This window comes from Liolophura sinensis, chromosome 13 (genome assembly GCF_032854445.1).
Source record: "Liolophura sinensis isolate JHLJ2023 chromosome 13, CUHK_Ljap_v2, whole genome shotgun sequence".
NCBI lineage: Eukaryota > Metazoa > Mollusca > Polyplacophora > Chitonida > Chitonidae > Liolophura > Liolophura sinensis.
Window position 1 is genome coordinate 17547663 of NC_088307.1, and position 14272 is coordinate 17561934.

At 38.1% G+C, this 14272-nt stretch overlaps 2 protein-coding genes across 2 annotated transcripts in view; one reads left to right on the forward strand and one right to left on the reverse strand.

Moving 5' to 3' along the window:
* LOC135480935 (hemicentin-1-like) overlaps window positions 1–14272 on the reverse strand; it is a 114193-nt gene that overhangs the window by 86727 nt on the left and 13194 nt on the right. The window lies entirely within an intron of this gene.
* LOC135480752 (tyramine receptor Ser-2-like) lies at window positions 4678–9030 on the forward strand. Its single transcript, XM_064760674.1, has 2 exons — window positions 4678–5846; window positions 7451–9030. The coding sequence occupies exon 2, from the start codon at window positions 7755–7757 to the stop codon at window positions 8982–8984; it is 1230 nt and encodes a 409-aa protein (XP_064616744.1). The 5' UTR covers window positions 4678–5846; window positions 7451–7754; the 3' UTR covers window positions 8985–9030.

The following is a 14272-nucleotide window of genomic DNA, read 5'->3' on the forward strand; positions in this document are numbered from 1 at the left end:
GTTTGAAATTTTAAACTAAAAAATGTAGCTACTTTCTGCTTCCTGCAATCAGTTTCTTATCTTAAAAGCCTGCTAGGATGAGTGATGGTCATTTTCTGCTTCCTGGCTTCCCAAATGTCTTTATTTTTCCACAAATCACAGAAGCATGCCTGTAAAAACTGATAGTCTGAGTGACATATGGCATTTGACTTCCTCTCTGTCACTGTAGCATTGAGCTGAACAGCTGTGGAAGACGACAGGGAGTCCAAAACTTTAGATATTACTCAGTGATAATTATGTTTGACATCTATAACCTGGGTTATAGAGGGTCCCATGCTAGATGGAGCTATAGATCAGACCAGGGGCTCTGTGTAAAACACTTCATCTGCACACCTCAATATCTGCTTAAACTCAGCCCATAAAAAGTTTGGACAGAAATACTTGTGGTGTGGATTGGCATGCTGTTGTGTGGCCAGAGTGACAGTGTTGTACATGTACGTAGATATACCCGACCATAGCTGGGGCGGCTGTGTGACTCAGGTCTGGGATGTCAGTTCTGGCTCATGCCCAGGGCATACAAACACGTAGCTACAGCTAACATGGTCATGACATGGAAGCCTGTTAAGTGACAGCTCATACTGATAGCAAGGTATCAAACCCACTCTGGTCAAGTCTACATACCTGTACAGGTAACATCAGTGGATCGTCTTTCACAGGTAAGAAAAATATTTCACAGATAGGATTTAAATTGCTCATTTGATTGATTGGTGTTCATCACCATGAAAGAATTTTCACAGTTTCTCTAAATGACTATAAATTTTGTCCATGAGTTCCAACTTTCCCATTTTTTTTTTTATTCTAAGAGTTCTATGTATTTTAGAAAGGTGTTTTTGAGGTTTGCTTGGAACATAGGATGATATCCTACTGGAAAATTGTAAGTTTCAGGACCGAAAATACTATTTTGTGACATTTATTTCCCTCTGCAAATGTACTTTTGTAGGCGAAATTTTAGGCTGTAGTAGGTATGTCACAATTCTTCACATTTTATCATGTGACCGATCAGTACCAATTTAACTACAAAATGTAATCCTTTCTTCAGATACGAATACCTGTAAACTTGTAATTCAATGCAGGTACAAGTACACTGCACACACATTTAATTAGATGTATGTGTTAATTAAAATACTAACCCAATTACACACCCACGTACCTGTACATGCCACTCAATGACTGCTGACTCTCATTTTGCAATTACCTGATTTACATGATCATATTTGAAAATTAAAACCATATCATTCATTTCTTCTTTGACATTGCTGTTCATGTTCTTGCACATATGATTTGTTAAAAGAATTGAAGAAGGATTTAAATACCAAAAAAAATCTGAAGCAAAAGGCACATATTTTTAGGATTATTTCTATTATTTAATATATGTAGTCTGCTCAGTTGTTAAAAAAAACCCTTTACATCCAGTCTATCAGATTTATTTATTTATTTGATTGGTGTTTTACGTCGTACTCAAGAATATTTCACTTATACAACGGCAGCCAGCATTATAGTGGGTGTAAAACGGGGACAGCCCAGGGGAAACCCACGACCATCCGCAGGTTACTGGCAGACCTTCCCACATACGACCGGAGAGGAAGCCAGCATGAGCTGGGCTTGAACTCACAGCGACCGCATTGGTCAGTCTATCAGAACCTACAGGAATGATGTGATTAGTACAATTTATCAAATAAGCTGCATCCAATGTTTCACGAAATAATAAAACAAATCCTTTTAGAGGTATAGTTTTGACGCCATGTCAAAGCATGGCTGGCAAGGCTACATGTATATAGGCACGGTAACATGACAAACTCTATGTTGTACACCTGTATGTAGAGAAGACTTTAGTGATGAAAAGAAACCATACGACAAAATACAGTGTTTCCGTTTTGTGCTGAAATGATGCCTGCCAAAAAGTCAAACACTGATATATTCTTCACAATTTCTACCTATAAGTAAACGCATGTGAAGTAGGGGGAAAAAAACAGTATTGTCAGAACTTTAAGTCATGTGTGTTGGTTGGTTGGGTGGTAGGTTGAAGTTATTGGTGTCTCCATTCAGCTGAATGATGTGCGCCACAAACAATACAAGGGTATGAGTGGGACAATGCATGTAAAATATGAAGTAGTCTTACACAAAGGCTACATACAAAAAGAATATTGAGCCAATTGGAAGCCCACCTTTTGAGTGCATTGTGAAGAAAAAGGGTCACAGAGAATAGTTTTCAGGTTAAGTTTTTGGGGTAACAATATCTCTCTGGCCTGACTGTACTGAAATGATGGCTGTATAGCCCTGGATCAGATCCAAAGTAATAGTGTCAACTCCACATGTATCTCCATCTTTATATCTGTGTATCATATGGTCAACTGGTGACCAGGGAATTTCGGAGGGTGGAGTGGTGGGGGGTTGGGGGAGCAAGAGTTCTCTGTAAGACCAGAGCTGGAAGTTATTACAGAGGGGTGACAAAACCTGCCTCTCCCATACACGTCTACCCTGGTCAGGTGTAACTGATTGTACCCAGGGCTAACTTCACATCTGTATACCAGTGGTACTGTATTTCACCTAAAGTTTGGCCTGTAAGAATGGGCTTACAAAAAGCAAATGACAACTTTGAAGTGATACTTTTGAGGCCAGTACTTACACTTGCTACATAAAAAAAAAAAATAATCAAATGTCAAGAAAAAGTCTTGAAGTGGCCCTGTGGGATGGATCAATCAATTCAAATCAAACAAAATGTATCACTTGAAAACATCCACTCTTAAGGTGAAATACACTGGAACAGGTCAGCTATTTATTCATTTGCTTGATTGGTGTTTTACGCTGTACCCAAGAACATTTCACTTATACGACGGCAGCCAGCATTATGAAAATCTGGCAGATCCCGGAAGAAACCCATGATCATCAGCAGGTTGTTGCCAGACCTTCTCACATACCACAGATCAGCTTCATGTAGCCAAGCTTTGTTACGTGTGTGTTTTTAATACATGTACTGTGTGGGTAGAGGGTCAACTGCCCACAAGTGTAAGTTATAATAACATGGACACGAAATCATGCAAATAAATCCCCCAATAATGCTTTCTGGATTATAAAGGTAATCCTGCGTGTGACAGCTGTGTATTATGGTTTCAAACTTCTTTGATGTTTTGGTGAAGAATAGACTGAACTCATGATAAAGGTCAAACACAAAAACCTAATGCTCTTATCGGATTTAGGAGCTATCAGCTGCTATACATAATGAGAATCCTAAGGTTCGAAAGCTGCCGAACAGCTACGACTGCAAAATTTCAGGTAAAACCAAGTAATGCATACAGGACTAGGTAAAAAGTGAAAAAAAAGTCAGATCGAGCTCAGACAAAATATATTTCTTTTTAAACAGGTGATGGTACAAGTATCTTCTCCATCCCCAAAAAATGTAAATAAATTTACTTAAATATATTTACCAAAAAAAACCTAAAAATTAAAATAAATAAATAAATAAATAAATAAATTGAATATGGTAAATACATACATAAATAAATTGAATATGGTGAATGTCCTGTTAGCTATGAAATAAACCTGGAGGAAGATTCAAATATGGATATAAGAAAAAGGCTTTTTTTTTTTACATAGCTGTGAAACAAGGCTATTGGTAAACATAGCTGAACAGGCTTGGCTGTTGTGCCATGGGCCAATCATTCCAGCTATGTAATACCAGGATGTCATAGGCCAATTATTCCAGCTATGCAATACCAGGAAGACTGCTACATGTTACACAAGTGTGTAAAAATTCCAGCATTTGAATGGTGAAAAAGAAAAACCAACAATATATTAATAGCACGTCTATTCAGTAATGGAGGCCTTTCATGTCATATTTCCTTATTTTAATGTAACATCTGAATATTACATACAAATATCCGAATTGTTCTTTTAAATAAAAATAAAAAAAAAACAGATTTGAAAAAAAAAGCAAAGCGCCCAGTTATGTATTCAGTATAGCAAAATAAGAGAAAAATTGTTATAGTGTGTCCAATTTGCGTGTGGGCGATGGAATGTAGATATATGCCTGCATGGTTTGCCATAATAAAAGGGCAGCTTATCACTGGTAACTGCAGTGCATTTTAAGTTTCATTACATATTTATGTGCTAACATTTTAATTTAGAAAAAAAAAATTAAAAATACATTAAAAACAAAAAAGAAACAAGAAAATTTGTCAATAGGTTCCCTTACTACACATACAGTAATATCCCACAGTGCTTGTGGGTGATATAGAGAATTAAAGGGTCAGGGAGATGGGTGCCCTAAAAGAGCCAGTCTATCAGAGTGTGTGCTCGGCCTCCTGCTGTTAAGTTGACACAGTAGCAGTGTCAATTTCAGCCATGTGACAAAAGTCACTCTCAGCTGCTGGGGAAAATAATTAGAGAAGTAGGAGGGTGTGTGTGTTCCAGGAGTGCTGGTCAGAGTGGGAGGGATGGGGTTGGGAAGGATAAGGAGCCTGGGTGGGGGGTGTGGCTGAGGGGGGAGGGGCAGGAGAGAATTTGAGGTCTGTGGTCTCAGAAGGATTTAAGGGTCCTGAGTTAAGAGGCATGGGGTCTGTGTTTAGCAGCCATGTGTTTGATGGACTTGAGGAGCACCTTAATAACACGCACATGTGCCCCTCCTGGGGGACCACTAACCAGAGACTATTGATATCATAATATACCCTCACTCCACCATTGTGTTTTCAGACCCAAAGCTCGCTTTAGAGGGTTAGAGAACCACTCTGACTCTGGGTCTCCCAGAACAGTCTTCACTTTCAATCTGTCAATGGCCTAGTCACGACAGCCAGTCAGGCCAGTCAGCACCGCTGGTGATTGTCCTAGCCAACACAAACCACAAGATCATCTTCATCTGAGGGAGACAGGATGCAAGCAATTTGTGCTGGCCGCCTAACAGCTCAAATGCAGTTATTATTACTTAATAAATAGGCTGTCAGATCCGCTGCTAGTCTAACAGGGACCATCCAGAGGACTGCACAGGCATAGGCGTTCGTTCCTCTCTGCCCTTAAAAACTCCAAGAGTTTCGGTGTTGGGAGTTTTGACATTTAAATTGCACACCGACAACCCTATACCATTTCCTGACTGTGGGATCAGCAGGACAAACCCTTCTCTGAATCAGACGGCAGCAGCTGCACATGGAATTAAGCTGCTGTTGCTACTGTCTCATCCCTGTTGCTAAGGGGTAGGGAACATGCTGTGTCATCACTGCTAGAGCACCTGCTGGGATTTCATTGCTTCCATCTCCCCTCCTCATGATTACTTCCACTGACATTAAATTCAACTGATGGCCCATTAGGGCACTGGCTGCTAGAAAGACCAGGAAGTTCTACCTGTATGGACACAAATAAGAAGACCAGGAAGTTCTGCCTGTATGGGCACTGCTAAGAAGACTAGGAAGTTCTGCCTTTATGGACACTGAGAACCTTTTATGGGCAATGTTAAGAAGACTAGAAAGTTCTGCCTTTATGGGCAATGTTAAGAAGACTAGGAAGTTCTGCCTGTAAGGACACTGCTAAGAAGACTAGAAATTCTGTCTCTATGGGCACTGTTAAGAAGGCTAGGAAGTTCTGCCTTTATGGACACTGTTAAGAAGGCTAGGAAGTTCTGCCTGTACGGACACTGCTAAGAAGACTAGGAAGTTCTGCCTGTACGGACACTGCTAAGAAGACTAGAAGTTCTGCCTCTGTGGATATTGAGTATCTTCTGCATGACAATCCTGGGCAAGTTTCAAACTCCAGGAACACTGCGTTCAGTGGTTTATGACTGCTGTAGGACAGTTCCGAAGAAACGTTTGCGGCACATAAATGTAAGTATCAGTTACTAGCAAATTGATCATAATAGTTTCACTACACCAGTTTTTAGTCATTATTTGACTGTTTACTTAATTCACTGACTGTTGATGAATGGCATAATCAAGAATTTTTCTCTTATATGATGGCTGTGTGTTTTATCTATGAGTTTTCCTCTTCAAGAGTAAGTTATTCTACAAATGAAAAAGGCCTTAGTCTATAAACAATCCAGTATCAGGTACACTTTTATGCAGATTTAAAATCAACATTTTGCTACTACATAGAAAAGATCAAAGAAGATACTTAGCCAAATAAACCAAAAAAAAACACAAACTTTACTTCCTGCATTCAGAAGAAATGTATCTCTCTAATTAACCTAGTGTATGGAAGAATCGTTACAGATCAAGACAGAAAGTCATAAAATTTGGAAAATCCATCCGTCATCGTTTCTGTAAATGGTGCTTGAGTTAAACTCCCATAAAGTACATGCTATGTACATATACATATCTGTCTGCTAAAATTTATAAAAACAGGGTTTTGCAAAGTGTAATGACAGCAACAGTGGATAACCGTCACAGTAATACCACTGCTGCCTTTCACAACTTCCAATGGCACTATCGAGTTACTGAGAACTTTGAGTGGTGTACCAGGTCTGAAGTGCATTTTCTTACACGAAGGTACTTCTACCAGTATACTTCATGTCCAAAATTCACTGGAAAGAACTTGGGAGATTTGACCCAAGCTGCCAGTAAGTGCAGCTGATTTTTACAAGTATAAGACAACAGCAAAATGAAGTTCAAGAATACCATTATGGTGCTGCATAACTAGTTTCATAAGGAACTCCTGTCCAACTCACAAGTTTGCAGACTGTGTAGTATGTAGGACTCGTAGGATGCCACATCAAACATGACCATGTTGCTTTCATGCTCATGTAAGAGAGCACATAAGAACTAAGAATTACTATAATAATTTTGTCCACGAAAAAAAAAAACAAGAATTTTGATAAATCTGTTTGATCAGTCTTATATGCATTGTAGCTAGGGGGGAAGCTTTTTATAGTTTGCATGATGGAGAAATACTGCTGGTATGGCTTCCTAGGACCAAAGAGATTAAAGCTTCACACAAAGTGACAAAATATGTCAGTGGCTTGAAATATTCAAGATAGTAAACAAACTAAGCATCGCTTCAGGAGCCTAATGCAAAATGTCTGCTAAACACATCCCTCAGCAGGAAGTTACCAGAATACAGTATTTCATGCAAAGTTTGTTTTGTAAAAATTCACTTTCCGAGGCCACTGTATGCCTCAAAATGCTACTTTTAAGCCAACACTAAAGTTTTCATATCAAAGTTCAATCAAACTTCACACAAAAACTCTCAAGAAAACTCTTTAGTGAGTTAAAAACACATTTTAAATTCTTAGTAAGAATCTTTATTACTGATCTGATGTTCTTCTGGACACATCTGACTTACAAGTAGTTTAATGTAGGCCTATCACATATGTGTATGGATTTTGATCATTTTTCTGTAAAATGAATGCAACTGTCTTGCAAATTATGAAGAAGCACAAAATTCTACTAAGTACAATACTTGTTGGTAATTTAAACTCTTTTGTATTTCACAGGCGTTGTAAAAATGAGCACTGGAAAACTGGAAAGTAAAATATGCAAATATAATTTGCATATCTAGAATCAATGATTAATCAGAAAGACCAAAACCCTGGAGCTGAATGAGCCAGATTTCTAGGATTGTGCAGAAAATACAAAACTCCTGTGCCCTCTGAAGCTTCAGTTCATTCAGGTCTAGGTCTGCTGCTTGTTATCAGTCAAATCCAATCCAAGAGCCACACCTGTGACAAATAAAACTTTCTTGGCTGTGTGGATATAACACTGGACTGTGTGAAGAATAAAAAGTGGACTGGTGACAGCATGGAGTCAATTCATGAGTCTGGATCCCCCATGCACGTCTGGCAACAATCACAGGAAACCACCTCCATGATGCCTTCTCAAATCAACAACAGCTACCACCTCCTGTCCACAATCTCTCCTGATTACGTCTCAGAGGAAGTGGACATTGCGGTCATCATCATGCTGCTCATTGTTTCTGTGACAGGCACCAGCGGCAACCTGCTGACAATTCTCGCAGTCATCACACACCCGAACCTTCGCAAAATGTCCAACGTATACATTCTCAATCTGGCTGTCGTGGATCTTACAGTGAGCTTGTTTCTTACGCCCATCTCCGTGCACACCATGCTGCACAACGTGCAACCACCGGGCTGCAGCACAGTGTTGCCGTTTATCAGCATGTTGTGCACAACTGTGTCGCTCCTAAATCTCAGTGCCATTGCCGTCAATCGGTACATCGCTATTGTGCGTGGAAAGCGCATCTACTTGAAACATTACACCAAGGTCAAGGTCGCTGCCAGCATCATCGTGATTTGGTTATTTGGCGGATTAGTGAGTATGCCCCCATTGCTTGGCTTCGGAGAGTTCGGTTACGACATTAAATTTGGCATATGCTTCATCCCACCTGGGAACCCCAACAGTTATTGGTACACCTTCTGTATCTGTGTGGTCTTCACCTTACCATTCTTGGTCTGCACTGTATTTGCCTACACCAATATCATTCGGAAATTCCGCAAAACGCAAATCAACATGAGGCGTCACAGCATATCGGGCAGTCGCACCTTGGTTGGTGTTGGGACATATCACCAGCGTGCCAGCACAGATGCCCTTCATGAGATTCTAGAGAAACCTCGCCCGCTGGATCCTGCAAGCGTTAAAACTTGCTCCCCAATGTCGCCAAATCCGGAACAAATCAGTCAGAGGATGCAGAAACAGCAGCTACAGATGTTCAAAGTGGCGTTCAACTGTATTGTTGTGTGGATATTCTACATTCTCGTGTGGATACCGATCATCTGTCTCCACATCTTTGACTTTGACAGGTTGGTTCCTGCTAAATACTACCGAGTGCTGTTTGCTGTGGCCTACACAAACTTTGCCATCAATGCATTTATATACGCCGTTCTTAACAGAAACTTTCGCCAAGCATACAGGAACTTGTTGTGTTGCAGCAGTTGTGATAAAAGTGACAAAAAACGATCATCGTCTTTCAAAACTGAGTACAGTAATGTTTCACAGTCTGAAAGATCATGAACCATGATCATCTGAAAGATCATGAACCATGATCATCTGAAAGATCATGAACCATGCTCATTTGAAAGATCATGAACCATGATCATCTGAAAGATCATGAACCATGATCTTCCAGATGTACTTTTCATCCAATTTATCATCAAAATTATACTTCATTTACGTTTGTAACTCAGTCTGTAATGAATGGAAATCCATCAGACTTTGATGTAATGTCTTCAAGAAGTTTGTCCAGTTTGATAACATTACATTCGGTAATTCTGATCCAAAACACTGTATACATGAAAGTGCTTGAAAGAAATAGTAAGGCACCAATATGAATTGCTATATGAGCAATAATACTGACAGTAAATTCACGTGAACTGGAATATGTTTTCTCTTATGTGCATGTCATACTAGATGTACTGCAATAGTACATGTGGGCTGTCTGATATGTATAAGTATATCTGATACGTGTGTATATATATATATATATATATATATATATATATATATATATATATATATACGTATGCATTTCTTATGCCACTGTGAATATAAAAACATGAAATGCATTTTGAGACACAATAGATAAACCATGTTCAAGCTTTAAACCCTTGCCATACATAAAGACAACATACCATGGTACAGAAAACTTCTCACTGAGAATGCAGTCAGAAATCATCCAATCATATTTCCAGGTGAAAACTGTGGATTATGGCAAATGATTTAAAAATTCCACCACAAAAGAACATTTTTGGAGGCAAATAAATATGTCATGAAATATTACTTGTTGCTGGTGCTGCAATTTACATTTTCCCAGTAGGATGTCATCCTACTTGCCAAATACCTTTCAAAACACCTTTCTAAACTCAACAGAACTCCCAGAATCTGGAAAAATTAACAACTATGTCATGGACGAAACTTTAGGTCATTAACGGTAATGTCAGCTACAGTCAACTAGTTCATATATCTATGTAACAGTAATCTCAAAATGTGTGACCTCACTGTGGTTGACAAATACGGACTACTGTCAAAGGTTAAGGAGAGTGTTGGACCAAGGCCAGTTGTTTAGTGGAATATAGGACCATGTACATGTGTAGGACCATGTATAGGACCATGTTTAGGGCCATGTATAGGACCATTTGCCAAGCAAGATTTTAAGAAAGTGTATTTTGTGCTTCTAAAATGGCTTTCACATCCCAATTATTACTTGTGATTTTTTAAGGTGTTAAAAAACGGGCAACCTGAAAAATACATGATAATGTCTGTATCAAAACACATTAACTGCACAAAACACATAGTAATGTCAGTGTATCACAACACACTGACTGCAAAAAAATACATAACAATGTCTGCATTACACACATTCACTGCAAAAAAATACACAATAATGTCTGTATTGCAACACATTAACTGCAAAAAATAGATATTAATTATTAAGGTTATTTCTACAGACCTCACAAATTAATGTTTTCAAATTGAAGCATATTTGTCCGTCTATAGGGAAACTATTAATTGTGATTTTTCATGAAGTGTGCTTGAATGTATCATTACTTATCTCAAACCTCGATAGGGAAGTTTCCTAACAATGCCCTACCTTGATAGGATAACCAATTACCAGATTTACAACACAATTCCAGCATAATTCAGAAAAGTTCCATGAATACCACAAATTAGTGCATGGCTGTGGAATGTTAATAAGATTCCATTTGTACCAAAAACATCATCTCTGGCAAGTCTAGCAGGAAACCAGACACGGGTAAACTGAAAATACACCAAAGGAAAGGACCAAACTACGTGTATCATCAATTCTTACGTGTTACGACTTTGTGCATAGATTTTGGGTATAAGCCACCAGTATTTCATCCGTAAAACATTTTTCACATTTGTATTTCATTTATTTTTTTTTTACAACAAGCTTTAAATGCAACAGATCGGACTAAAAATCCCCATACCACCACAATAGTATATAATTTTTTAAAACCAATTGTTTCATACTCTTTACAGCCCATGCGCCACAACTATCAAAATTTGTAAAGAAATGTTGAACAACACCGCTATCATCATGGTCAGGGTGATGAGGAAGGAAGAGATGTCAGAAAACACAAACACTTGGTCTCAACCTTTGTTTCTATTAATACTTTATGCATATGCATTCTCTTCAATTAAAGTATACAAATGATTCTAATCAACACCTAAAACCATGATATTGTTGAATGTTGGTGCTGAGCCTAATTCTAAACAAGGCTATGTGTGTCACACAGGATTCAAAACTCAAGATTGTCTAGCGATGACAGTGATGTAAAATGAGTGTAAAAAGAGGCACATACGCTGTAAGGAGTACAACCTTATTCATGTGAAATTGAATAAATAGTGAATCTGTTGTTACTGACCATTTGCAACCTTTATGTCCTTCTTGGTTGGTTTAATCGTAAACTGTTCTTATGGCCTTCTTGGTTGGTTTAATCGTAAGCTGTATGTTCTTATGTCCTTCTTGGTTGGTTTAATCATAAACTGTATGTTCTTATGTCCTTCTTGGTTGGTTTAATCATAAACTGTATGTTCTTATGTTCTTCTTGGTTGGTTTAATCGTAAACTGTATGTTCTTATGTTCTTCTTGGTTGGTTTAATCGTAAACTGTATGTTCTTATGTCCTTCTTGGTTGGTTTAATCGTAAACTGTATGTTCTTATGTCCTTCTTGGTTGGTTTAATCGTAAACTGTATGTTCTTATGTTCTTCTTGGTTGGTTTAATCATAAACTGTATGTTCTTATGTTCTTCTTGGTTGGTTTAATCGTAAACTGTATGTTCTTATGTCCTTCTTGCTTGGTTTAATCGTAAACTGTATGTGCTTATGTCCTTCTTGATTGGTTTAATCGTAAACTGTATGTTCTTATGTCCTTCTTGGTTGGTTTAATCATGAACTGTATGTTCTTATGTCCTTCTTGGTTGGTTTAATCATAAACTGTATGTTCTTATGTCCCTCTTGGTTGGTTTAAATGTAAACTGTATGTTCTTATGTCCTTCTTGGTTGGCTTAATCGTAAACTGTATGCTCTTATATCCTTCTTGGTTGGTTTATATGCTAGGATGATGTGAATGTTATGAAAGACATTTAAAACTGGTACACAACTGACAAACCTGGTTGTCGGCATGTTTGATGTTAACATAAACTTGTGTGTTACGCCTGATACAAAAGTGTACACGATTTATACTATGTCCAGGATTACACAGTAAATCATGATTGCCACAGCAGAAATGAACACTAAAATATAGCATATTCAATTGTGCTATTGATTACATTACACAGAACTATGTGCACAGTTGGAACTTTGCAGTAAAGGATTCTGCAAAAAAGTTATGTAATGGGTTGTACACTATAGAATTGTGCACGCAACTTGTGTTATGGGTTGTACACTACAGAATTCGGCACACAACTTGTGTTATGGGTTGTACACTAAAGAATTCGGCACACAACTTGTGTTATGGGTTGTACACTACAGAATTCGGCACACAACTTCTCTTATAGATTGTAGAATACAGAATTGTCCACACAACCTCTCTTGTAGGCTGTTAACTACAGAATTGTGCACACAACTTGTGTTATGGGTTGTACACTACAGAATTCGGCACACAACTTGTGTTATGGGTTGTACACTACAGAATTCGGCACACAACTTGTGTTATGGGTTGTACACTACAGAATTCGGCACACAACTTCTCTTATAGATTGTAGAATACAGAATTGTCCACACAACCTCTCTTGTAGGCTGTTAACTTTGGATGCTTTGGATTGTGAAACATAGATTTTTGTACAATCTGTGCTCTGGAGTGTACACTCGTGCTTTGCTGCATCATGTACACAACTAGAGCCATGGACGACACAATCCAGAACTGAACATAAAACTTGTGCTGTGGACTGTACAATACAAAACTGTACGCACGACTAGTGTCATGGATCACTGAACAAAGAACTGTGTTTATCGTTTGTGCTATGGACGGTAGAATACAGACTTGTACAACCAACTTGCCATGGATTATATAATATAAAATTGTGTGAACAACATGTGTCAAATTTTATAATCCAGAATTGTGTGAACAACATGTTAAGGATTGTATAATACAGAATTGTGTGAACAACATGTGTCAAGGATTGTATAATCCAGAATTGTGTGAACGGCATGTGTCGAGGATTGTATAATACAAAATTGTGTGAACAACATGTGTCAAGGATTGTATAATCCAGAATTGTTTGAACAACGTGTAAAAGATTGTATAATCCAGCGTTGTGTAAACAACATGTGTCAAGGATTGTATAATCCAGAATTTTGTGAACAGCATGTGTCGTGGATTGCATAATACAGAATTGTGTGAACAACATGTGTCAAGGATTGTATAATCCAGAAATGTGTGAACCACATGTGTCAAGGATTGTATAATCCAGAATTGTGTGAGCGTGTAAAGGATTGTATAATCCAGAATTGTGTGAACAGCATGTGTCGAGGATTGCATAATACAGAATTGTGTGAACAACATGTGTCAAGGATTGTATAATCCAGAGCTGTGTGAACAACATGTGTCAAGGATTGTATAATCCAGAATTGTGTGAGCGTGTAAAGGATTGTATAATCCAGAATTGTGTGAACAACGTGTAAAAGATTGTATAATCCAGAGATGTGAACAACATGTGTCAAGGATTGTATAATCCAGAACAACATGTGTCAAGGATTGTATGATCCAGAACAACATGTGTCAAGGATTGTACAATCCAGAATTGTGTGAACAGCATGTATCAAGGATTGTATAATACAAAACAACATGTGTCAAGGATTGTATAATACAGAACAACACATGTCAAGGATTGTATAATACAGAACAACATGTGTCAAGGATTGTATAATACAGAACCGTGTGAACAACATTTGTCAAGGATTGTATAATTCAGAACTGTGTGAACATGTGTCAAGGATTGTGTGAACATGTGCTATAGATCATGAAATCAGAGCTATAAACAGAATTTGTGCTACATGAATGATGATCACACAACTCAGAATTGTACACACAACTTGTTCTATGGATTGTTGAATGTTAAATGTAAAACTGTGTAGACAACATGTGCTATTCACTATGTAATACAGAATTGTGTGAACAACTTAATTCTGCTACATGGTTGTATTGTGCAAAATGCTACATGTGCCAAAGTTGGTCAAATACAGAATAAGACCGCATGCTAAAGATCCTTCAGTAATGAATCTGGTGAACAGTTGATACTATGGATCACTGAATACAGAAGTTTGCTTACAATACTGT

What these genes read in the sequence shown, in the direction of transcription:
- LOC135480752 (XM_064760674.1), top strand. Translation starts at nt 7,755, where the DNA reads ATGGAGTCAATTCATGAGTCTGGATCCCCCATGCACGTCTGGCAACAA.